This window comes from Leptodactylus fuscus, chromosome 5 (genome assembly GCF_031893055.1).
Source record: "Leptodactylus fuscus isolate aLepFus1 chromosome 5, aLepFus1.hap2, whole genome shotgun sequence".
In the NCBI taxonomy this organism is placed as follows: Eukaryota; Metazoa; Chordata; class Amphibia; order Anura; family Leptodactylidae; genus Leptodactylus; species Leptodactylus fuscus.
In genome coordinates this window covers 115564691-115592604 of record NC_134269.1, presented here as the reverse complement: position 1 = coordinate 115592604, position 27914 = coordinate 115564691, and the positions used below count along the sequence as shown (strand labels likewise).

General features: G+C 39.8%; 1 protein-coding gene across 7 annotated transcripts in view; it reads right to left on the bottom strand.

Annotated features, from left to right (window-relative positions):
- The window catches only part of MAGI2 (membrane associated guanylate kinase, WW and PDZ domain containing 2), a 674896-nt gene that overhangs the window by 151354 nt on the left and 495628 nt on the right, over window positions 1-27914 (bottom strand). For all 7 annotated transcript variants that reach the window (XM_075274083.1, XM_075274085.1, XM_075274084.1 and 4 more), the window contains 3 exons: window positions 7998-8055; window positions 5728-5849; window positions 3967-4149 (listed from right to left, as the gene is read on the bottom strand). In XM_075274083.1, coding sequence (XP_075130184.1) covers window positions 3967-4149; window positions 5728-5849; window positions 7998-8055 — 363 coding nt within the window. The remainder of the gene's footprint in view (window positions 1-3966; window positions 4150-5727; window positions 5850-7997; window positions 8056-27914) is intronic.

Genomic DNA, 27914 nt, shown 5'->3' with positions numbered 1-27914 from the left:
ATGGTATAACTACAAAGTACACCTAAACCCACAAAAAAAGTCGCCCTGTGCATCCCTGCACACAGAAATATAAAAAAAAGTTATGGGAGTCAGAATATGGGGACTTTAAGAAAAAAACATTTTTTTTTTTGCAAAGTTTGAAATTTTTGTAAATAAAACAAAAATAAAATAAAATAAAATTTGGTATCCTCGGAATCGTATCGAAATAGAGAATATGGGTGCCAGGTCATTTTGGCTGCAGAGTGAACACCGTAAAAATAAAGCCCGTAAGAAAGTCGCACATATGCACTATTTCTTCAAATCCACCACATTCTGATTTTTTTTTTTTACAGCTTCCCAGTACATTGTACAGAATAATAAACCATTATTGAGAACAATTTGTCCCGCAAACTATAAGCTCTCATATGGCTCTGTGAATGGAATCATAAAAAAGTTATGGAGTTTGGGAGGCAGAGAGTTAAAAACAAAAATTTAAAGAAGTCACCTGTGGGAAGGGGTTTTGCACAAAACTAACCATATTTTGATTTGTAGACAATTTGAAGTAAAAAATTTTTTGCAAATATAAATCATTAAAAAATTGTGCAGAATTTGAGATTTTCCATAACTATCTTACTAGTGCCAGTCTGTTGTCTTGATCAGTTGCCAACAGATATGACAATGAACTATGGTCTGGAAATTGTCAGAAACTAAGCCATTATTTTCTTACTATACACAGCTTATCAGGTAGAGGCCCTGCATACGCTAGAAGACTGCCTAGCCACATTAATGAAAATCAGTACAGAAAGTTCCTCCATTCACGGTCATATCCATTGCCAAGTGATCATGACAAGAAATTGTCACCAGTGTGTTCAAATCCCACCAAGGGCAAAAAACCATCTGCAAGGAGTTTGTATGTTCTCCCCGTGTTTACATGGATTTCCATCCCATATTTAAAAAAAAAAAAAAAAAAAAAAAAAAAAAAGACATACTGATAGGGAAAAATGTACATTGTGAGCTCTACATGGGGCTCACAATCTACATTTAAAAAAAAAAAAAAAAAGAAAAAGAAATTGTCACCAGTGAGATGATAAAGGACAATCTTTCAAATATTGCACAATCCTTATTTATAATTGCAAAAATGTTTAACTTAATTGTCTGTAAATTTAAATATAGTTACGTTCATGAGAAAACTTCTTCAGTACCATTATTGACACCTACAAAGCTAAAATGTCCCAAAGAAATGAAAATCATTAATTTTTTTAAAGGGAGTCTGTCAGCAGGAAAATTTTTATCAAACTTATAAATAGCATCTTGAACTAGAGCTATTGTATTATTACTGGCCACAAGGAGGAAGATTTCTGGCTATCCCATCTATGCACCTAGATGTCATCTCAGCCGAGCAGTTGTCTACAGCATTTAAAAATAAGCTGGTGAGTTTCTTAAGTAATCCACACAGTATATTATTATGACACATAGCACAGTTGAGCTGATGTATTAGGAGTATCTATATATAGTACAATGAGTGTACTGTGCCATGAAATAGTGAGCCAAGAGCCCACCTGGCTTAGTGGCCCATCATGGGGTTCACTATGGGCCAGTCCAAGTCTGGTTCCTACCTACTGCATTTTAATTATCTTGCCACCCATTAAACTCTGCTTAGCTAGGCCCTTCATCCTGTACCAGTTGTCATCTTGTTCAGTCATCGTCCTCAAGTATCGTTTTCAAGCAAAACTAAGGTATGGTACCATTTCAACACAGCTAGTAGTATAGTCTACTAAATGTAACATTTTGGATTTGAGTTGATCCAGTGGATTGAAACATCACTTAGTAAGTAACAACTAAAAACACTACTAAAGTAAAGACAAAAAAAAAAAAAAAGAGTAACGCTATTTGTGCAGGTAGATGTTAATAGCAGAATATAGGGCATATATAAACAGAACATATTCCAATAGACAGTTGATCAGATTTTATTAGGATAAGGCTTCTGATTATGCTGGAGGAACATTCATAAAACAATGTTCAGCAGATGTAGAATCCCAAAAACTGGAGTATTCAGCACATTGTCGTATAAATGAGTAATTGCTGCAGGCAACTTGCTGAATTTACAAAGCTTTACTGATAAATGAGAGCCTTCAAGGCATTTTCATTATTCAGTTAATGATGGAAATATTTTATAATTTTGGATAGTATAGCCATATACGTTTCAGTACCAAAAATTCACAACTAAGCATACAAAAAAATAGCTTATATTATACTTATAAAATAACAATGTCTTGACACCTGCAGCGCCTTCTTCTGGTCAGAGTTGATTAGAAAAAATAGTCTCAATACAATTCAGCCTAACTACATAGCCAGTCTGTACATAACTGCTTGCTGAAGAATCAATCATTATTTTTAGAAGCACAAGGTAGTGATTATATACTATGGGCCTGTAAAGTACTTTTTGTTAAATTTACGCTGTATTGGTTGCAGCACTCACATTGTGCTGTGTGAAGGAGTCCTGAATATTCATGAGCTAAGGTCTAACCTTCCATTCAATCCTGGCCTGACTGACCGCTTTCTTCCTATTTGCAAAGGGAGAAATCTGTGTAAATGGTTTCAACCAACCACTAACCATGAGTGGAGAAAAAGAATTTGTGTTACCATTCATATTCTCTGAAAAAAGGCCAAAAAAATCTGCTGGGGTATGTAAACTTTTTAGCACAACTGTATGTGCATGCAGGTGTAGATCTTGGTGATATGAATGAACTTTGCACACGTTGAACTCTTATGTTTTAGGAGTTTTGGTGCATATAACTTTGTTTGGTTTCCATTTTTTAATAATTAATATACATATGTTTGCACTATAAATCAAAATTCCATGACGGTGCCTGTTTGTATACAGTACCAAGTTGCATTTTGACAATGCTGAAGGTGTCTACTTCCAAAAAATAGATACTTTAGGTATGGGGGATTAGTATACAGGTAGTCCTCAGGTTACGACTAGAGATGAGAGCTCCCTTGTAACAGAAAACTGCCAGCACTCCTGACTAGCAAGGACTAGCCTGCGGCAAATCAATACTGGTTCTGCAGCAGGCTCGTCCTTGCTCATCGGAAGAGAGCTGGCAGCTTGCTGTTACAAGTGAGCTTACTTTTTCTCATAGGTCTTCCGAGCCGCTGCACACTAAATCACGTTGATCCGTTCTTACGCGGCGTCGGTATGGTAGGTTTCCGACTTACGTCGAAATTCAGTTTACGACGCCGCGCAAGAACAGATCAACGTCGTAAGTCGAGGACTACCTGTACATATAAACATTTATTTATTTATTTTAAACGTTGCAATTTAGTTTTGTCCATCTCAAAACTGAAAATTGCCCTGCTAGCCAGAGGTGCAAAATATCCAGAAACCTCTGGCAGTGAAAGGGAACTACCATTGTTTTTGGCCACTAGTTACATTCATGTTGGGCACAGATCATTGATACAATACACAAATACTACTAATATAAACTGTACTTTGAAATGATAGAATAGTTTTAGTACTGTTGGGAAAAAAAGATCATCCCTCAGGACCGGCTGGAAAAATTTTGAGCAGAGATAACTTAATCGGACATGCTGTGCTTATACACTTTCCTGCTATCCTTTTCACCTGACAGATCATTCCATATTTGTAGTTGCTGTGGAAACTATTTTATATGGGGAAAAAGCATCTCAGGTATACTATTGCCATAATGTGTACTTACAGGAAACAATATAGATTATCTAACCATTTAGAGATAAAGAAATATTTAGCGATTTTTGAGCACCTAGCTTTACCTCCACCACACTATGTCCTTGGTGTCACATTCTAATATTTCTAACTGTATAGAATAGTCTAAATAACAAGTACCTAATTTATCTAAATTTGGATTAATGCCTTCTCTGGCACAAGTAAAGTCAGCAATCAGATCTCCATGCGGTATAAACTATCTAATAAAACAATGTACTGAGTAATTTAATAATCTGCTGTACCTGTCTCCATTTTGCCATCCTGCGCAGCAGGTCCATCTGGAATGACACTCTTCACTTGTAGAAATTCATCTGGTTCATCACCCCCAATAATGGTAAATCCAAAACCCATGTTACTTTTCTTAAGAGTGGTACTCAGAAATGTTCCTTTAAGCTGCGATGCATCCCGTGTAAAAAGTGGCTTTTCTATACAAGATAAAAATATGCATTACAAGTCTAAACATTCTAAAAATGCATACATGCAGTCAATGTGGATTATAGGGGTTGTTGACACTGCAGAACCTTTTTCTATATACTTTAGTACAGTATATGAAGTTATAAGATGATCCATTGTTTGGGACCAGTGCCATAATGATTACAGTCATAAGGGATGTGACTGCGACTGGACAGGCCCAGGATAGACATAATAGTAGCTAAGTAGCAGCTTGCACAGAGTGTCGCATGTTGTCATAATGTGCTTGGGCCAGCAGATCCAGGCAGAGGGTGTATATAATGTATGTATGTACCCAGGGACAATCACTACTAGGTAGGGATTTTTGGCATACACCCACTTGACTTAAGCAGCCAATGTCTGCTACAAATCCGATGCAGGTGGGTGGAGTAGCTAAGAACAGAGTAGACACCTCGGGCAGCACATATAGAAATTACTTTCACAAGCATTTGATTGGGGGAGATAAATTTCAGCAACTTATATTCAACCCCCAAGTGTTCTGCTGCAATTTTCAGTGTCTGTGCATAGCGCACTGTGCATCCCACTGTCCTTGGACAGCTAGTGGGTCTCAAAGGCGTTGTCTGAGACCTAGCCCATAAAGGATTCTGATGACCTGTCCACAGGATAGTTCATCAGTGTTTGGTGGGGATCCAACACCCATATCCTTGAACTGATCAGCTAGAAGCAGATCTTCTCCTGTTCATGTGAAGGGGAGCAGAGCTGCTGTTCCCCAGAGCCATACACTGTATTATAGTTTCGATCTCCATACTTTGCAGTGACGGCGCTAAGGGACTACATCTTCGCTACCATTCATGTGTATAGGAGTACAGCTGTCTTGGCCGTATACCTTGTAAGTGGCTTCCGGCAGTCAAGTCAGCTAATCAGTGCAGGTTTTGGGTGCCACTTGTGTATCCTATGTATAGGTCATCAGTATCCATAATGCCTAGGTCTCAGACAGTGCCTTGTATGTATGGTGTGGTAGGGGGACCAAGGCAGGGTCTTCTGAGCTAGCACCATCAACAGTAGGTGACAGCTGTTTTAGAGTACTTTGAAACATATTACTAAATATACATTTAATCTATTATTAAATATTCAACTGAAACATATTATAAGTGTGTGTGTGTGTGTCAATGTAAATCAGGTGTAAAGTTAGACCACTGTTTGGGACTCCCCTTTGTTAGAGCAGAGAGCTGCTTCAAAGATTGTATTTGCTATGGCAGACTTGGCGTGTTTATACAGTACATGAATACCCATATATTACAATACTGCATTTCCTCTGAATGGTAGTAATACGTTAATTCTTGGCCCTCTACAATTAGCTCATTGAGCTGCTGCTGGTCCATTGTTAAGGAAAATGCCTACCTTATGATCATCATTATTGTAAAGTGCCACTCACCTGCAGAATACCATACATATGAAATACAGTAGGGTTCAAATACATTAAACTATTAGGTAAAAGAAGCCATAATGACATAAAAGTGTAATATTTATTAATTAATAGAATACCCTGCATTATAGCCCAAACAGTATTACATTATTTATATGCAATGTACCTCTAAAAACTGGAGCCTGCATTGGCTGAGATCCCAATTCCGTTGTGGGCATGTTGTGCTGTTGAAGCTTCCTTTTTGCTTCCAACACTGGGTTCTCAAATTGGGTTCTTCTATTTATGTGACTGATTAACAAAATAGATAATGTTATAAATCACATAACCGCAGCTTTGTCATATATCTATTAACACTGTATATCAATCTGCTCTGTCACATTTGGTATGCACATAAAATAAAGAGTCATTTCACATATGATATGATATATGCTAAAAATAAATGCTTAGAATAAAGATACAGAATTGGTTTACAAATGCAATAAAACACGCACACGAGTAAATTGATACATATAAAATTTGCAGACAGTCAATGGAAAAACTAGGTGTTTTCTAAGGTATACAAGCAGATTTACGGTAACTAGATGTTTTAGCACATAATACAAAACAAGGGTTATGAAAGGCAATTAAAATAAATGTTTTCACATTTTCTCACATTCTTGTCAGGAGTTACTTTATTATAAGTAATTGAACCCGACTTAGCTTCTCATGAATAGATTATTGCCTTACTTTTCTAACAGGTTTGTGATTTACAATTAACATATTAAATGTTTTCTAATTAATATTCTGGTGAGTTCTGTCCCATATCCACTGACAGAGATCATAGGTGCCTCGACGTTTAAAGCACACAGATTCAGAAGTTATTCTGACAACTCTGAGATTAATATTTCTTATCAATTATAATAAGATATTTTAGCAGTACATGGCAAAAATCTGAACATTAAACTTCTGTAATAAAGCTGAGATTGGCATAACAGAGCCGAGACTGGCGTTATGATCTCGCAAAGTCTCATGAGTGGTTCTCCATAGGACTATAGGTAAACATACTGGGTTATCCTAGTTCAATTTATCAATTAAAATTGTACCGCAGATAAAGGGATTGTTCAATTCACCACAGTGGGTCTGGCAGCAGGAAAATGCAGGCATATGCTTATTTCCACTACGGGATCAAGGCACCCATACATAATAACTGTATATATAAAGTAAATAAATCAAACCTACGTGGCATAGCAGGGATACAGGAGACCGATTTAATAGTGATTGTTTTAGCCATTTTAATAGTGTTCTTACCAGGCAACCTCTGAAACCATTTCAATACTTTATAACTCAAATTATGCCTTTATTCTTTAGCCTCAACTGCATTCAAAGTTTTGCAGAGGAACAACCACTCTCAGGGCCAGGTAGTTAGGCAGGAAAATGTCAAGAGTCAGATTGTTCATAGAAAAGGGAGACATCTTAGATCATGTAGCCATAAATATTGATTTAGTGGTAATATAGGTGGTGGCATCGAAGATTATGAAATGCTGAACATGTCCTAGCCGGGAACTTGATGCTCCAGCAACTATGGTAGTGCAATGCATTACAAAAGCAATCAGAGAATTGTAAGTTTAAGGCTGGGTTCACACTTGCGCTCTGTGACCGTTCAGGGATTCCATTGCCTATTCTGCATAAAAATGCGGAGAGAAAAGTCCTGGGACAGAATATGGGTGGAAACCTGGCAGACTCCATTATAGTTTATGGGGTTAGCGGGTATACGCTTTTTGAGTGGATTAGGTTTCCTTTTTTTGGGTCCCCAAGAGGACCCAAAGAACAGAAACCTGAGAGCAGGTGTGAACTTAGCTTAGGTCCCCAAAAAGTACAAAAAAAAAATTGTATTAAAAACACAAGTGAAATAAAGTTTAGAAACAAAGAAAAACAATAACACAGTGAAATCATGCTAACATATCCTAAAATATTTAACACATAACAAAAAGTAAAAATATAAAACATACGTATTGAATGTTGTTGCATATGTAAGGACCCAAGCAATACAACTATATTTTCCATACACATTAAATGACTTAAATTGTAAAAAGATGCCAGAATTTCCAATTTTTTTTATGTTGACCACTGAACATTTGTTAAAAAAAATGCATTCAAAAAGCATTATGTTTTCCAAAATGGCATCGATAAAAGTCAGGTCATACAGTTACACTGATGGAAAAATAAAAAAAACTATAGGACTTTGTGTATGTGATATCAGAAAAGAACAGAAAATGGCTTGGTCATGAAAGCCTTAAAAAGGCTGGTCACTAAAGGGTTAAGAAAAGATACCCCAGAATGTTATTTCAAGGGGAATGCAAATGACTATAACAGACAAGTCAGGATACCTGGCTGGTCCTCATTCACCATTTATACATTTCTAAGAAAATTAACAGCACAAGATACATTGTTACTCACTCAACATAATATGTGCCGTAGATAGGATCATCGATTTTCTCCCAGCCATAGGGAAGCTCTGAAAAAAATGTAGAAATATCACCATGTTAAGGCATTGGGAAGACATTCAGAAAAAAAAAAAAAAAATCATCATGTTGCTGAAAAACAATTTTGTTATGGGATATCACAAAAGCATATAGAAAACTAAAACAACGCTTCTGTTACTTATTAATTATTATGGCACACTTTGATCTGGAACACAAGTGAAGATTACTAATGAACCTCTGTGCGGGCTCTTATTAGAGACGTCGTCTATACTGCATGATGGAAATACAGAACTTAGATGCTGCCTGTAGTCACTACATGCTGTGCAAAAATATAACTGCTAAAGACATTTTCTAGATGTTACACTTTACTTGTAATGGGCAGCTGCCATATTTTAATAATGAAATTGTAGAGCACACACGCACAGAAAATAAAAAATCCTACCATGCTGTACCAGGTCAATGCTTGGAGAATATATAAATTACCCATTTACAATAGCCAGAAAAATTATAGATTTAGAAAACTTGTTGCACTACTATAAAGTCTATAAGATGGAAAGAGGACCCTTTAAGAATATGGCCTAATAACTCTTTAAAGACAAGGTCTCATTTTCGAAAACTGAAGTGTCAGTTTATATAGTAATAACTCTGGAATGTTATAAATTGCCCAAGTGATTAATTTTTTTTTTTCATGACACATTGTACTTCATGTTGGTGGTAAACTTTGGTTGATATTTTTTGCATTCACTTATGAAATAAGAGTAAATTTGGTGAAAGTTTGGAAAAATTAGCAATTTTCAAAATGTGAACTGCTCTGCTTTTCAGACAGATAGTCATGCCACCCAATTCAGTTAATATATATTATCTACCATATCTCTGCTTTATGTTGCTATAATTTTTTATTCAAGCTTGAATTTTTTATTTGGACGTTAGGCCCGATTCACATCTGCGTTCGTGCCAGTCAGTTCCCCTCTCCTCATGAAAATGTGATGTGAACCGGGGCTAAGAAGTTTAACAGCAATTAAACAAATTTTCGAGAAAATATCCCACACCTAATTTATTGGGATCATTTCAGTTCTGACGCAGATTTTGAAGGCCTATATATTAGAAACCCCAATAAATCACCCCATTTTCAACCTGAACCCCTCAAGTAATTAAACTGCATTTATGAAACACGTTATCCCTTTAACTGTTTAACAGGAATTAAAACATTATGGAGGTGAAATTTCGACACTTCATTTTTATTTATTTATTTTTTTAAATAATCCGTTCATTTAGCCCTAAATGCGTCAATTTCTCTCGAGCACGGAAATACCCCACATGTGGATGTAAATATATGGCAGCACACCAAAGGGACAAGCTCCACTGGGCTTTTAAAGAGCAGATCTTGCTGGATTCATTTTCAGGTCTTATTTACAGATCCCTTCAAGTTTCAGCGCAATGGAAACCCACCAGAAATGAAATACACCACTCAAGTAATTTATCAAGAGGTATACAGAGTATTTTGACTCCACAGCTATTTCACAGATTAATTTTTTTCATTTTTATGTCCCAATGTTAACTTTTTTCCCCAATAAAGTGTTGCTTTAGCCCCAATTTGGACGGAAGATGATGTGGAGAGAGACGTTCCAGACAAAGACAGCGGCAAGAGATTTCTCTTGCAACATTGGGGACGCCCCCAGTGCTGTTTTAGTGCTGGGGACCGCATCCAGTGCGGTGAGAGAACTCATTTGCATACAGAAGCAAACTGGGATTACTACCGAACGGCGGCACAGAGAAGACATCTAAAGGTTGGAGAAGAATAGCCTTTCTTAAGGTTATTCCTACGTGTTCAGAAGAAAAAAAAAAAAAAAAAAAAAAAAAAAAGGATTTCAGTGATTCAGTGACTCCCTTTAAGTAGTCACTTTCACTTCAACTAACTTGAGCTCATTTAACAGCCAAATAAACTACAAGGAAACAACTGTACTGCAGAACCTTGGGGATAGATGCTTACACTGTAAATGAAACTAACTGGCAGGTTCCAGAAATATAAAATAAAGTTACATCAAATGTTCAAGCAAAATGTCTAAATGCCAGTGTATGCTAACACTATACTTACTTTAGAATATATGCAAACACTAGTTAGCAGAGGTATAAAATATAAAGGTATAGGCAGTAGAGATGAGCGAACACTAAAATGTTCGAGGTTCGAAATTCGATATTCGATTCGAACAGCCGCTCACTGTTCGAGTGTTCGAACGGGTTTCGAACCCCATTATAGTCTATGGGGAACATATACTCGTTAAGGGGAAACCCAAATCCGTGTCTGGAGGGTCACCAAGTCCACTATGACATCCCAGGAAATGATACCAACACCCTGGAATGACACTGGGACAGCAGGGGAAGCATGTCTGGGGGCATAAAAGCCACTTTATTTCATGGAAATCCCTGTCAGCTTGCGATTTTCGCAAGCTAACTTTTCCCCATAGGAATGCATTGGCCAGAGTACGGAATTCGACCAATCAGCGCTAGCTCTGCTGGAGGAGGCGGAGTCTAAGATCGCTCCACACCAGTCTCCATTCAGGTCCGACCTTAGACTCCGCCTCCTCCGGAAGAGCCAGCGCTGATTGGCCGAAGGCTGGCCAATGCATTCCTATGGGAATGCAGAGACTTAGCAGTGCTGAGCCAGTTCTGCTCAACTACACCGTGTGCCAGTCAGCCCATCTGATATAGCAGAGCCGAGTGTGCACATCTGATGTAGCCCATCTGATATAGCAGAGCCGAGTGTGGATATAGGAATCCATAGGAATGCATTGGCCAGCGCTGATTGGCCAGAGTACGGAATTCGACCAATCAGCGCTGGCTCTGCTGGAGGAGGCGGAGTCTAAGATCGCTCCACACCAGTTTCCATTCAGGTCCGACCTTAGACTCCGCCTCCTCTGGCAGAGCCAGTGCTGATTGGCCGAAGGCTGGCCAATGCATTCCTATGGGAATGCAGAGACTTACTTAGCAGTGCTGAGCCAGTTCTGCTCAACTACACCGTGTTCCGGTCAGCCCATCTGATATAGCAGAGCCGAGTGTGCACACTCGGCTCTGTTACATCTGATGTAGCAGAGCAGAGTGTGCATAAGGGTTCTAGTGCACCCTCGGCTCTGCTACATCTGATGTAGCAGAGCTGAGTGTGCACACTCGGCTCTGCTATATCAGATGGGCTGACTGGCACACGGTGTAGTTGAGCAGAACTGGCTCAGCACTGCTAAGTAAGTCTCTGCATTCCCATAGGAATGCATTGGCCAGCCTTCGGCCAATCAGCGCTGGCTCTGCCAGAGGAGGCGGAGTCTAAGGTCGGACCTGAATGGAGACTGGTGTGGAGCGATCTTAGACTCCGCCTCCTCCAGCAGAGCCAGCGCTGATTGGTCAAATTCTGTACTCTGGCCAATCAGCGCTGTCCAATGCATTCCTATGGGAAAAAGTTTATGTCACAAAAATCACAATTACACACCCGATAAAGTGTTATTTTTAATAACATTCCTACCTAAATAAAGGCTATCCCTAGCTATCCCTGCCTGTACAGCTATCCCTGTCTCTTAGTCACAAAGTTCACATTCTCATATGACCCGGATTTGAAATCCACTATTTGTCTAAAATGGAGGTCACCTGATTTCGGCAGCCAATGACTTTTTCCGATTTTTTTCGATACCTCCGGTGTCGTAGTTCCTGACCCACCTCCCCTGCGCTGTTATTGGTGCAAAAAAAGCGCCAGGGAAGGTGGGAGGGGAATCAAATTTTTTTGGAGTTTGCCACGTGATGTTCGATTCGAATCGAACACATCGAACAGCCTGATATCCGATCGAACATGTGTTCGATAGAACACTGTTCGCTCATCTCTAATAGGCAGATTTTTGCACATACATTTAAAAGCCGACTCTATACAAAATGTTATCATGCCTGTAAGCTGTGGGAGTAATAATAAGCTGATAATAAATGTCATACAAGGTTGCCCAAGAGATTTCAAATATCCAATCATTGTCTGCAACCTTGTCTAAAGGCTGCTGTTGAAACAATGTCTGCTGACCGGCAGATGTCCTTAGTGATATAGTCTACTCCGCAGCAAGAAATTTTGGCAGTCATATTAGCACTTAAAGCAAATACAGCAAAATCATTCTTATACAGCCGCAGCTAAAGTATGACAATACCGCAACAGAGTAGAGAATACAACCCAATGATTATGGATTTCCTATTATTCATGGTATAACCAAGTTATGAAACCGCTTTAATACTTTGTAGTTTAATTTCTCAATGTTTCAGGATCTCTACATGAGGTAACTGAATGGAAAGTCTTGTTTAGACTGCGTTCTTATTCATACTGAGCATTGCTTTTTACTTGTGTCATAGGAACAGAGAAACAGATGTCAAGCCGTGCTCTGAGCCATAACATGATGGACCTTACTAACTTATATCACTGACAGCAAGCCAACAGATATTTACATGCTATGTACTAGAGTACTATGTGACTCCACTCTGTGAATGTGTGTGGTCAAACACTTTCTGCTGGGCTATCAATCCTACTAGATTCTTTATCTTCACAATAGTAGGACTTGCAGTTAGCTATATAAGGTGCCAAGACAGGAGGCTTCTACTGTGTATGACAGTGCCTCAGTTAAAGTCAGAGAAATAGGAGTCTATAAACATTACATGTCTGCGTGTCTTGGCAGAAGTGTTGACATATGTTTGGCCAAACAGTATATGTGTGAACTTATCTTGGGATAACCACAATGAAGTGGCACTGCTGTGTTTGCAGTCTACTACTATAAAGAATAATCTATAATCTAGGTCTACTTCTTATACTCCATTTATGCACTTGTCTTGTCCAATGGAGGCCCCTGGTCCATCAAAAGCATTCCACTGGACTAGGTGAATCCTCCCCCCCAGGCAACCCCTTTATGAAAGAATGGCTACACAAAATGCTTACAGTTATGTTCACTACATAGTTAATAGAATATGTTAAACCTGTGGGGTTTAATTAATTGAAGCGTATTAATTACTTAATTGAACGAATGGTAATAGCTGTGAAATTTATTACCTAATTTATCATTAATAACTCAATAAATAAGAGTTTATGAACTTAACACTCTACAGCTATTCTAGTGTGTGTATGTGTGTGTGTGTACATGTATGTGTTTAAGTGTATGTGTGTGTATGTATGTATGTATGTATGTGTGTGTGTATGTATGTGTGTATGTATGTGTGTTTTCTCAAAGAAGATGGTTAATGTGGAAAACGAAATCTGACAGAGATAGGGTGCATTCACACTACACATACGGTGACTGATTCTGAACGCTAACACACGTTCAGAATCAGTGCATATAAAGCACATCCCATTCATTTCAATGGGAGCCGGCATATGAGCGCTCCCCATTGAAATGAATGGGCTGCTTTTTACTCTACGAGCGCTCCCATTGAAGTGAATGGGAAGTGCTCGCGAGTACGGCTCGGACTGAGCTGAGCGCTGGGCCCCTTCACACAGCAAGCTGTACACGCGAGCGCTTCCCATTAACTTCAATGGGAGCACTCGTAGAGTAAAAAGCAGCCCATTCATTTCAATGGGGAGCGCTCGTATGCCAGCTCCCATTGAAATCAATGGGATGTGCTTTATACGCGCCGATTCTGAACGTGTTTTAACGTTCAGAATCGGTCACCATATCCATAGTGTGAATGCACCCTAAGTGTGGTCTGGGTGGTCTTCTCATAGACGTGGTCTTTCAGAGAGATTTTACTTTATATAGTACTGTGCAAAGGTTTTGGGCAGGTGTGGGGAAAATGCTGTAAAGCAAGAATGCTTTAAAAAAAAATAATAGAAGATTAAATAGTTTATTTGTGTGAAATGAGCAAATTTAATTGAATGAACAAGAGAGAAATCCAAATCCCATCATATTTTGTGTGACTACCCTTTACCTTCAAAGCAGCCTCAATTCCTCTATTTATGTCAATTAACAAATGCAGAATTTTTCACACACCTGCCTAAAACTTTGGTACAGTACTACATATACTATACACAAATATACACGGTGCATGTGTTGTATGTCTTTCTAGCTTATCTATACAATTTATTTTCCTTGTATAATTTTGCTACTGAACTGCACTTTAAACTTGGAGGAAGGCAACATTTCCCAATTCTCCGTCTTGCTTGCATTATTGATGGCACCTTGAAGGATCAAAATCACTTGTAATGGATCAGTCAAGTTTTCATTGGGTGGCTAGTTTTTGACAGGAAAGAATAGTAGAACACTATGCCAAAGAGCAATGGAAACCTAAAATGGGTATTAATCATAATGTGAACAAAGCCTAATACTTGTATACTTTTTGAGGATAACCATTAAAAAACTACTGTATAAAAGAAGTTAATGAACAAAAAAAAACCAAGAAAAGGACTGAAAAAGTATTCTGAATGTTTTTCCTACTACAGACATGGGCTGCAAATAAGTTTTTAATTAGTGGCCATGAAAAGGTTAGTATATCACTAAGATAAGTCGAAGGTTGTTAATATAGTTGGCACTTTTGCAGATACATCCCCTGTAAATTTGTGAAATTCTAGCGTCTAGATATGAAGCATAAAGACATGTGGAAAGTTGGATAATGAAGCTCCGGTAACAATCATTTTACTGGATTAAACTCATTAACTACGGCGAGAATTGTACCTCATCCAAATAACACATGCTTTATGTGAATCCAATAGAAAAAGGCAAACCCAGATATTCACTCTCAGATCCTTTGTGAAATTGCTTAATAATTTCAAATTATTTCTTATCAAACTATTCAGTCAGGTGTAACAGCAAGCAAGTGAACTATACTTTAAAGGACAGGAGAAGTCATTTCAATGGTCTCTAGGCTGTATAATAAAAGCAGAGAAATATATTAGCAGTGCCTGGCTTACAATGAATACCAAGAAAGGCACATGGTTAGGCCATGTAATATGAAGCAGGATTTCATCTTCTGTATAGACTAGCTGAGCCCATACTCAATTTGCAACATATCCTTAAAATATTTGCTCCAGTCTTTACGTACAAATGAATTTTATTTATTAATTATTATTGTCTTATAAATACATTAATGGAACTACAACGTTCCATCCAGGTTTGATCACAGCCCAAATGTTGTAAAGCTTAGAAATTGTTGGAATAAAGTGGTAAAGATGTAAGGAAAGTCTCTCTACTTTGTGTTACATCACATTACCATGATATGCTACTGACAACATATGACTATCATTGATCAGATTGTAATAATACATCAATGTTTTTAATGAGACAAACAATTCAAGTATCATAGGCCTCAAGCTTGGACTTGTCAAAGGGGAGCAAGTGAATAACTCGGCAGGGTCAAAAATAGAGGTAATGTATATAGATGGAGTGGCCACAGTTATACACTGTATACTAGATACAGAGGTAAGTGGACCAGTATCCCAGGCTCACAGATCTATCAGTGCCCTAGTTTAGGGGCAGGCTACTGAATTTCAAATTGAGATCAGGTAATAGTTCAATGTAATTAATCCTACAAATTCCCAAAGTTAACCTTCTTTAAATCACGGATTAGATAAACAATACATAGAAACCTTACAATATTCCCCCAAATTCTTAAAACAAAAAACATCCAAATACAAAATATAACTAGAACATACATTTATTGTAACAAGTAAGATAAGCCTCTCTCAAATTGATCAATATAATACCATTTCATGAAGGTAAATAATTTGTATTATACCACAAAATTCACATAGTACAAGAATAGCCAAGATTGAATAACCACAGAAAAATTCATAATTCTATGTATATATAAATATATCAATACAGCCAAGTTACACCACTAAAGTATCTATTTTATTCAACAGTGGTCTGTATCTGATTATTTGTTAGAATATTCCAATGTAGTTGTACTGTGGGCCCCAGAATGAATTTTACTAGTGGACCCTGTGCACCCCAATCAAACACAGATAGACCTATGATCTGATAAGATTCTGTGAATCTATATGATTATGGTCACAGTGTAGGTTTCATAGAAGACAATTAACTGATCAGCATTTTAAGGGCTTGGGAAAAAACAATGTACCTGAAGGAAACCTACACAAAAATATGGAGAATACAAACTCACAGCAGATTCAGCTCTTCGTTGGATTGGCATCTATGACTTTGGTGCAGGCAACAACAATAACTACTGACTAAGCAACGTATAGCACCAAAAAGAAAACTCATTCCTTTTACAGCACTATACTTTAAAAATGTGTGGAAAAGTTAATGTAATAGAACTAATGGAAAACCTGCCATCATAATCACCTTCCTTAGTGCTTTGATATCCAAGTAGGAACTACTTTTCTAAACTAGCACTTTTTTGGACACTTTGAAGGCAGTTTGAACTGGTTGTGTATCAGTAGGATACATTAATATAGATCTAGTGAAACCTCTGTCAACCACTTTCCCCAAGCATATATTGACACCACTGTGATACAAGGCTCCCATGATCGTTCCTGGCAATGGCTTACACCCCCTACTCATATTGGAAACATAAGCACGCTGGCTGAACTGAACATGAATGCCTATGGGGAAGTTTGGGAGAAAGTTGTTTGACAAACAGCTATTGAACCTATTGGTTTCTTTCCCACTCGACAATAAATAAAAAAAAATAAAAAAAAAAGTTAGTCCTACTAAAAAGACTTTGTAAGTAAACTATGGCTTTGATATCATTGTATGGTAACTTGTGTTTTGTATTTCAATTATTTAGTTTCAGAAAAGTAAACCTAACTTAGAACTGACAAAGCTAAGAACTGATATTGTGGTTGTTATAGCTAATGACATTGTCGATCATGTCAGTAGTTGCCTTTGCCATGTAATATATGCGTGGGTAGAGACAAATGATAATCATGCACAATAAACCAAATATATAGTTCTCCAGTTATGTTTATTCAAGTCCCTGGAAGTGGAGAAGACGTCTCATTTGTATTAGGAAACAGCACTGTTTTTTAGTGAGTGCTCTCCAGTTAAGTCATAACAACATGAAATGAGTATGTAAAATAGCACTTTTCTCCGTTTGATCACAGGAAATATGTATATGTGCAGGAGGTAATTTTTGCTCTATTTGATTTGTTATACCATCTGCCAAAATTCTTTATTCTAATACAAGTCTGGAGTGACAGCACCAGGAAGAAAATGTGCTGAAAAACTGGCATCTGTTCACTGCTCAATATACAAATGACATATTTTGTTGTTTGCATTCATGTGGGGATTTTGAAAATTTACTGCCCAATTTACATGCCAATTTACCAGTGATAAAAGAGGGATTTGGGTTGTTAGAAGCCTCATATTTAAGTTTTCTTCTAGATAAGTGTCAGTTTCTTCCTGCTTGTTGTCATAAGTTCTGGTCTAACAACTCATTTGAGAATAGCCATATGCATTTTCTTTCACGGACACCAATGAAGTCTTTTGCTTATTAGTGTCTCAATATTTATACATCAGTAAGCACACAACATCTGTGTCACTTGTGTCACTAGTTAAACATGTGTCCGTCTACAATGTTCATCTGATTTACTCATGAAGCAATAGAAGTAAAATGGAGAATAATTATAAGTAAAAAAAAAAAATGGAGATTACTTTTGTAGAGATTTGGGGAGTATCCTAAAAAGGAATAAATGTGTTCTACTGTATTGCACAATTTCTAGACATGTATGCACTATAACAAATAAGTGTTTCAATCTGACTATTCTTTAAACAAAAATATTAAATGTTTGTTACAGGCAGAAGCTACTTCCAGGGCACAGTGAGGAAAATAGCTGCCACCTAACATAAGGGATCACCGCCTTATCAGGTAAGACCTGTTACTTCTTCTTTAAGAGGCTCCTCTGTCCTCTACTCATTACCTGTAGTAATGACTCCTGTTTGAACTTAGAAGACACCTGTCCACAACCTCCAACAGTCACACTCCATACTCCACTATGGTGTTTGGAGTGTGATCTCAAACAGTCACACTCCAAAGAACTGTCAAAGGACACCAGAAACAAAATTATAGCCTTGCACCAGGGAAGACTGAACATGCAATAGGCAAGCAGCTTGGTATGAAGAAATCAACTGTGGGAGCAATAACTAAGAAATGGAAGACATACAAGACCACTAATAATCTCCCTCGATCTGGGGCTCCACACAAGATCTCACCTCGTGGAGTCAAAATGATCACAAGAACGGTGTGCAAAAATTCCAGAACCACACGGGGGGACCTAGTTAATGACCTGCAGAGAGCTGGGGCCAATGTAACAAAGCCTACCATCAGTAACACACTACGCCACCAGGGACTCAGATCCTGCAGTGCCAGACGTGTCCCACTGCTTAAGCCAGTACATGTCCGCGCCTGTCTGAAGTTTTCTAGAGAGCATTTGGCTGATCCAGAAGAGTAATGGGAGATTGTTATATGGACAGATGAAACCAAAGTAGAACAGTTTGGTAGAAACACAACCTTGTTGTGTTTGGAGGAGAAAGAAGGCTGAGTTGAATCCAAAGAACACCATACCTACTGTGAATAATGGGGGTGGAAACATCATGCTTTGGGGCTGTTTCTCTGCAAAGGGGCCAGGACGACTGATCTGTGTATATGAAAGAATGAATGGGGCCATGTATCGTGAGATTTCGAATGCAAACCTTCTTCCATCAGCAAGGGCATTGAAGATGAAAACCTTTGGAGGGAGTTGAAAGTCTGTGTTGCCAAGCAACAGCCCCAAAACATCACTGCTCTAGAGTAGATCTGCATGGAGGAATGGGCCAACATACCAGCAACAGTGTGTGCCAACCTTGTGAAGACTTACAGAAAAAGTTTGTCATTGCCAACAAAGGATATATAACAAAGTATTGAGATGAATTTTTGTTATTGACCAAATACTTATTTATGTTCCACCATAATTTTCATTTAAATTCTTTCCAAATCAGACAAATGTGATTTTCTGGATTTGTTTTCTCATTTTGTCTCTCATAGTTGAGGTCTATCTATGATGTCAATTACAGGCAGACTTCATCTTTTTAAGTGGGAGAACTTACCCAATTGGTGGCTGACTGAATACTTTTCCCCCCCACTGTATATTGAACTGTTTGTTCCCCTACCTATGGTTTGACCGTGTATAATCAGGATTGTTATTCTGGTATTCGTTTTATTGACACCTAGCTATTTTATAGGGGTTCTTTTGAATTCTTGCTTGTAATTTCCTACACTTTGACAATTGTGTAATATGTCCTCTATTACTACCATATGCCACACTGTTATTTAGGAAGTACAGCTATTTATGGCCCTCCAGGTCTCACCCCATAATCATTTTTATGTAATCTGTAATTATGTTTATGTGATTTTATAAGACATTTATCTATCTACCGATCTATCTTGTGGGGAACCGCTCGGGTAGATGCTTGTAGCAGTGCAGGAAACAGGGACACAGACACTGGATTGTACACAAGTTCAGGCTTTATTCACATGTAGTGCATACACTGCTTTTGCAAAGCTACAGGTTAAAACAAAACCTCTCTCGGCTGAGAAAACTAACTTAAACGTAAGGAAACTTTTCCCTGACCATACAGGAGACTGGCTACCAGTCTCCCACCTTGGCAACAACAACGGGTGGCACAGTACCTGCTTCGGAGGTCCGGTCTGGACAGTTCAACTCTGTCAGTGTGGTGCCACCCTGCTAGTCTTCACACACAGACTGTTATTAGGGCCTGATTAGTCATCTGACCTCCCTGGTGTGAATCTTTACCATACACCCTTTAGGTGCCTGGCTGGAATGTACCTGCCTTCCCAGTGTGTGTCTCTCTCATTATATATATATATATATACACTCATCGGCCACTTTATTAGGTACATCTGTCCAACTGCTCGTTAACACTTAATTTCTAATCAGCCAATCACATGGCGGCAACTCAGTGCATTTAGGCATGTAGACATGGTCAAGACAATCTCCTGCAGTTCAAACCGAGCATCAGTATGGGGAAGAAAGGTGATTTGAGTGCCTTTGAACGTGGCATGGTTGTTGGTGCCAGAAGGGCTGGTCTGAGTATTTCAGAAACTGCTGATCTACTGGGATTTTCACGCACAACCGTCTCTAGGGTTTACAGAGAATGGTCCGAAAAAGAAAAAACATCCAGTGAGCGGCAGTTCTGTGGGCGGAAATGCGTTGTTGATGCCAGAGGTCAGAGGAGAATGGCCAGACTGGTTCAAGCTGATAGAAAGGCAACAGTGACTCAAATAGCCACCCGTTACAACCAAGGTAGCCAGAAGAGCATCTCTGAACGCACAGTACGTCGAACTTTGAGGCAGATGGGCTACAGCAGCAGAAGACCACACCGGGTGCCACTCCTTTCAGCTAAGAACAGGAAACTGAGGCTACAATTTGCACAAGCTCATCGAAATTGGACAATTGAAGATTGGAAAAACGTTGCCTGGTCTGATGAGTCTTGATTTCTGCTGCGACATTCGGATGGTAGGGTCAGAATTTGGCGTCTCTGAGGAATGCTTCCAGCACCTTGTTGAATCTATGCCACGAAGAATTGAGGCAGTTCTGAAGGCAAAAGGGGGTCCAACCCGTTACTAGCATGGTGTACCTAATAAAGTGGCCGGTGAGTGTATGTATGTATGTATGTATGTATGTATGTATGTATGTATGTATGTGTATATATATATATATATATATATATATATATATATATATATATATATATATTTATTCTCTATAATTACACATTGTCTATTCATCTCATATATAGTTTATTTCCCTCTTTGTTTTTCTTCATTAATAAGCATAGTCCACACAGCAAGAGAAAAACAAATTTCCACAATCCTTAACATATCTACACTTTCCCATTGGACACAATATTTCTACACAGGTTTTGCTGGCTGAGAGAAAAATATTAAAAGATAAAATGGTATCTTAGGGGTAAACTCAGGATAAAAGGAACCATTAAGATGTTTCTACTTGATCACAGGCAGTACATGCTAGGCAGGGGGTATTGATGGAGATTTGTAAACCCCCCAAATTCACAATATGCATTGAGGATGTGAGTACTGAGCGATTTCATGTCGATAACCCATCATCAAAGTCGATAAAGTTTAAACTTGTCTTAAAATCATAGTCATCGTCTGATACTTTAAAAATATATTCCAGACTCTGTGGCCATTACTTGGAATCAGGGCTTTCCCAGGCTAGCATCAAAAATAACATTACTCTAGTACTTAATGTACGCTTAGATTTAAGACTGTATGGGAAGATGCCTCAACAAAAGTAGGGATCAAGGAAAATTCCATTCCAATAAGCTTATGATCTCCATCAATATGAATAGTACTTGAAACACAAAAATAAAATAAAAACCCAATAAAATGGATCAACGCTAAAGCCATACTCAGAGGCCTGACAGCAATAGCCATAAAGGATTAACTAGCATATGCTGATGGCTTAATTGGTAATTATAATACTACTGAAAACAGCTATAGAAATAAGAGATACTGCATGTCGTAGATGTGTGTGAATGATACTGACCATATCTTTATGATAGACGTAAATCAGGACTCCAATCAAACTCATGCTCCTGTAAATCCCCCTACTCCAGCCATATGGTCCTTTTCAGCGTATTAAATGTTGTGTTACTCTGTCTACCATAGCAAAGTAATTAAATCCTATTAGTTACCAATTAATGGAAACAATGTGCATTAACAGATGGAGCTGCATATCATTACAAGTGTGCAGGAAACAGTATTCTTGTATCCCCTTTCCTAGAACCTGATTATTCCCTCATTGAATATTGCTGCCTCCATGTTCTAGAATGAAGGCTTCCTTTTCCTTTACAATGGATGAGGAGGAACATACTGTATAATTTACATAGAAGAAAAATGTATGTATGTATGCATGCATGCATGCATGTCAAAAGCCGCTGGTTTTTGACTGTACAAGAGTACAAGTTCACGATTGAGCACAGAGACGACGGACTTCAGCGAAATGCAGACGCATTATCCCGAACATACTGCGGCAGTGCAGAGGTACCCATTGTTGTCCGACCCCACAGGCTCGAACAAAGGGGGGGGGGTGTATGTGATGTGGAGAAAGGTATGGTCTGGGAGAACAGATCTATTTCCCCCAGATTGTTGCAGTATGCTCAGGCATTCAGCTTTTAGGTCCTGGACTGGAGAAAAGTTCGGGCCAGTCCTGCAGGGCAATCCACTCCAGACTTGTAAACAGACCAGCAGGGCTTTGTAAGTAGCAGAGTCAGTCTGTGAGAAAGCTCTGCCAAAGAGGACCCTGTTTATTAGGAGGCCAGAAGTAGGCTGACCCCCTGGTTAGTAAGGGGATATCTTGTTTAGTCAGCCGCCGGAGAGGCATAGGGTTTTATTTTTCCTTGTTTGTTTGGATATGCTGAACAGCACAAAACTGTATACCAAACCTGTGTGCTACAATAAAGACTACTTTTGAAAATAAACCAGAGCTTCTGAATCCCCTGTACATCACATATGGTGCTTTGGTTGCGGGCACTACAGATCCCAGCAGGCCTTGACCAGCTGTAATTATACAGACCAGTAACCAGTTAATGTCCTGGGTTAAAGCAGCTGCAAAGTTGTCCAGTAAAGACCCCACAGGTGCCGAGATGGAGGAAATACTGAAAGCGCTGCTCCAGGCTAATGCCATGCAACAGCATACACGCACACTGTACTGCTGGAAAGCGCATGTGAGTAGAGATGAGCGAGTACTGTTTGGATCAGCCGATCCGAATAGCACGCTCCATAGAAATGAATGGATGCACCTGGTACTTCCGCTTTGGCGGCGGCCGGCCGCTTAACCCCCCGCGTGCCGGCTACGTCCATTCATTTCTATGCGTGCGTGCTGTTCGGATCGGCTAATCCGAACAGTACTCGCTCATCTCTACACGTGAGGATCGTTGGCTACATTGTCAGTGGGAACCGCTAGTTTGTCACGGGAGCCGGCAGCAGTTGCGGAGAGAGCGCCAAACGGGTTACCCAATTTCTCCAAAAGATGACAGCTGACAATGAAGTGGAGACGTTTTTAATGGTATTTGAGCGTACTGCTGAGACAGAGGGTTTACCAGAGGATCAATGGGCCGGAGTAGTGGCACCGGAGAGGCGTAGGATTTTATTTTCCCTTGTTTGTTTGGATATGCTGAGCAGCTGAGCATCACAAAACTGTATGCTACAATAAAGACTACTTTTGGAAAGAAACCAGAGCTTTTGAATCCCGTACATCACAACAAATATATATAATTTCATTAATCATGAAAAAATGTTCCAACATGCATCTCAATATTAGTACTAGGTACTAGAATTACTTTCTACACTGGTTAATTTAAAGGGGTATTGCCACTGTACCACTGGATATGCCACATGGGAGACTCCTAACCCCCACATCCTAGGACCTAGTGCCACGATCACTGATAATAGAGAGGTTATCACGCCTTTGCCGCACTCTCCATTCACTTTTATAGGTATTCTGAATACGCCAGACACATATGAAACAGCATTGTCAGAAACAGGGGCCTTTGTGGTCACCTGTTGAACAGCTAACTGTGAGTGACTATGGTTGGCCAAATTCAAAGACAAAGTTGCTAGCAATGAAATTCCACACTACACAAGAAGAGTTTGGTATAAGAACGTTTTTCTTAGTCTCAGCAGTGAACACAAAAAGAGAGCTTTATTAGGCATTCAGGTTTTTATATCCACATACAGGAAGTAAACAGCAAGCTCTGATTGGTTGGTCGAGGTATCCGCCTCCTGTGACATCAGCTCCAGGACACTACCTCCAGGAAGTGATGTAGCGTCTTGCCATGTGGTTTCTGTGATGTTGTTTCCTGTGGGAGTGGCTTCTTGCCATGCAGCTTCCACATGGTCGGGGCCTACACCTGAGGACACCATAGAGGCCATCTTGTCATGATGTCTGGTACATTGTCAAAAGCCCATAACGCACAGGAATGTCTTTGCAGCCTCAATCTTCACAATTCCATGCGTGCATTACAGTATATACATATAGCCTAGTATACAGCATTGGCTTAGCTCTGAACTCCATCCACTAGATGTGTGAGGGCTGAGGGTTAGTCGAATTTTATCTGTTCATGCTTTGACAGCCTAACTGGGTTTTTTTCATTTAGAGATGTCCTTGGTCTCCAACCAAATAGAGACAGCTCAAGTCATCTGGGGGAGGACTACCGTCTCCACATACAATAGATTACAAGATGCCAGCAGGGACATATGATTTTAGTTTTAACCTGGGACAAAAAGGCATATTATAGCTATATCCAGGTATTGCTGGCATCATCTTGTCACATAATATCATTCAGTTTGAAACATAAATGGTTAGTTATTCTGCATTTAGTTTTAAGGATAACAATGTTTTTGTGATCATATATTTACAACCTTCACAGCAGTATATTGTAACGTAAGAGTGAGTATTAGATCAATGATACAAAGAACATAGGGTCACTGCTTATGATTAAAAGGAAATGTAATTTCATTGTATAATTCAATAGTATTACTTTAGCACCCAAAATATAAAAATAATACAACTTGCCTCTGAAATGTTTAATAATGGTGACATAGGTGATGAGATTTCTTCCTCTTAAAGCATAATATATAGGAATACTGGCATTAATGTACAACATTGATCCAGGGATCAATCCAATTGTCAGCATTTGCTGTTAAAAAGCGGATGTTTTGTGCTCTTCTCTGGATCAACTTTGATTTATAGGTATAAAACAATTGGACTTTATGGATATAGATCTTTTTTCAACCCATTAACTAAGAACGAGCTCGTTCACATCTGCGCCCGGGACTCAGTTATGCAGTTTTCCGTTTCCTGCACAAAACAGGGCAGGAGACGGAAACCTGCAGGATTCTTATATACCCATTCATTTGAATGAAGTGTCCGGCCGCGAGCGCCAGTGAGCGTTTTATGCTCTCCGCGGCAAAACAGTTTTTTTTAAACTGGACACAGAGTCAGACATGCAGTACTCTGTGTCCGGTTTAAAAAAAAAAAAAAGGTTTTGCCGCGCAGAGCATAAAACGTTCACTGGTGCTCACGGCCGGACTCAGCATGACAGGTTTCCGTCTTCTGCATGCAGAGCCGAACACTGGTGTGAACCCAGCATAACAGTCCAAGAAAAGACATGCTTTTTTTTCTCGTGTAAACTGCTACAAGAAAAGTCAGTCAATGTACCAAACAATAGGAGAGATTTCTCTTCACAAGAGCTTAAAATCAATGACCCATTTTTAAATCATTTTTATTTTAGATATTTAAGTTATGATAGCAGTAAGACTTTGTTTCACCTAAGTATTCCTATGAAAAGCCTTCTTTCCTTTGGGAGTAAACTTAATTTACAAAACCTGGAACAAAATTGAATATACAGTATTCCATATTTTGGATGCAATGTATGTGCAGATCACTCAAGGTCACTTTTATAAGTCATAGTGTAGCGTTGCTCCAGTGTCGCTCCCTGCATTGAAGGCGCGCTGGTATATTTTACAATGCCAGCCATTGATTTCACTCATCAGCATTTAAGGCAGTTTTCTGGCCCAAATGATTTTTTCATACCGATGACTTATCTGGAGTTTCGGACCCCCACAGGTCACATATTAATGACCTATTCTGTGGAAAGAACATCAGTATGAAAAATTGATGTGGGGTGAGAAAACTCCTTTAATGCTTAATTTCTCTGCATGTAAAATAGACATTTAAATTGCAGTCCAGTTATTGCAAAGGCAACACTTGTAAATACACAAAACCATTGCGCGGTACTAATATAGCAAAAGACAAATTTACAATACATTGGTGACTTTACTTGTTAAATGTTCTTGACTATGTGCTACCACTTTGTAAAATACCGTAACCTTGATTTTCTTTGTACAAGATACCGGTTTTCTTCAGGAAAGCTCTATATAAATATTACGGTGCTAATGAACTTTAACTGAACTGTATATAAATATTAAATCAGAGAAATATTGAGCAGTGAAAAGAGGCTGCCAATTAAAATATCCTCACCGGCATCACATCTGTAATTTAAAGAGTCCATGTAGCTGGGAAATGTGAGAAGTAACTCATAGCTTTGACCAGGGCCGGCGTCAGCGCACGGCATAGTCGGGCAAGTGCCGGGGCCCACAGAGCCTCTGGGGGCCCTCCGGCACTTGCCTGTCACAATTTCAGCTCATCGGCGTCCGTCCGCCGATGAACTGGAATACATACGCGATGCAGGAGCTGCGAGATCAGCTCCTGCTTTAAAGCTCCGGCCCGGCTTGCGTGTGTAGGCGCGATGACGTCATCGCATCACGCCTACACACGCAAGCCGGACCGGAGCTAAGTAGGAGCTGATCTCACAGCTCCTGCATCGCGTATGTGATTGGAGGGAGAGAGAGAGGAGCGTCGGGGGAACGAGGGAAGGTGAGTGATAGAAGGTGAGTGTAAGTGTTTGTTTTGTATTACATATTAAGGTGAAACATAATGAAGGGGGCCCATGAAACTGGGGGGCAAATGAAGGGGAGGGGGGGGGAACGGCATGACACTGGAGAACATGAAGGGGGTGGGGAGAGAACGGCATGAAACTGGGGACAAAGATGGAGGGGGCCCAAAGAAACTGGGGGGCAAATGAAGGGGAGGGGGGAACAGCATGACACTGGGGCAGATGGAGGGGGGGGAGAACAGCATGACACTGGGGCAGATGGAGGGGGTGGGGAGAGAACGGCATGGAACTGGGGACAGAGATGGAGGGGGCCCAATGAAACTGAAGGGGCAAATGAAGGGGAGGGGGGGGAACGGCATGACACTGGGGCAGAGACGGGGGACATGAAACTGTGGGCAGATGAAGGGGGAGAACGTGATGAAACTGGGGACAGAGATGGAGGGGGGACATGAAACTGGGGGCAGAGGAAGGGTGTATATGAAACTGGGGGAGAGATGGAGGGGGGGCATATAATTTACAGGTGACTGTAGGAGGATTATACTGTGTGGGAGCACATAATGAATGAGAATGGGTGGAATCAACATAAAAGTGGGTGGAGCTAAATTTGCAGCGGCGCGCAGAGCGCGCCGCACATTTTGCCCCTCTTTCTACTCTTTAAAAGATTGGGAGGTATGGCGTTGGTGACGCCACACTCCTGCATGACGTCACTCGCTTCATCTGCAACGCAGTGTCTCGACTCCCCCACCTCCTTTACAAGGGGGCCCACTGAGGCTCTGTCGCCCAAGGGCCCATAAAAACCTGGAGCCGGCCCTGGCTTTGACCCTGTATCTACCAATCCCAAGCGGAAACTAACTTACATACAGTCTGTTCCTAACTAGGAATGTCCCCAGCGTTGTAACTTGCAGCTCCTGGGCACCATTACAAAATCTGTAACAGCTTATTATACACTGTATGTCTTTTATAACATTGGTCTCCTCTTATGGGGTAGAGATGTATATATACACATTTATGGGATTTTTTAAATTAATCTAATAGGTTATTAAAAAAGGTCTCAACTCCAGTCCACACTTTATCTGATACAGTGCAGGCTGCAGTGTCCTGTTCAGAGACCAAGTTGACAGAGAAGCCGTCTGTTAGTGCATTCTCAAACCTTTATCCATGTTCTCCTCAGTGCTCATATACATTCATTTAAAGAGGACCTTTCATGGATTTGGGCACAGGCAGTTCTATATACTGCTGGAAAGCCAACAGTGCACTGAATTCAGCGCATTGTTGGCTTTCCCGATCTGTGCCCCGGGTGAAGAGCTAGCAGTCTCGATACCGTAGCTCTTCACAGTCAGAAGGGAGTTTCTGACACTCTGTCAGGACTGTCCTTCTGTACAAGCAGCGCCAATAGCACTGTGCTCTGAGACCAGGGAGGAACGCCCCCTCCCCTCCTGATACTACTCGAT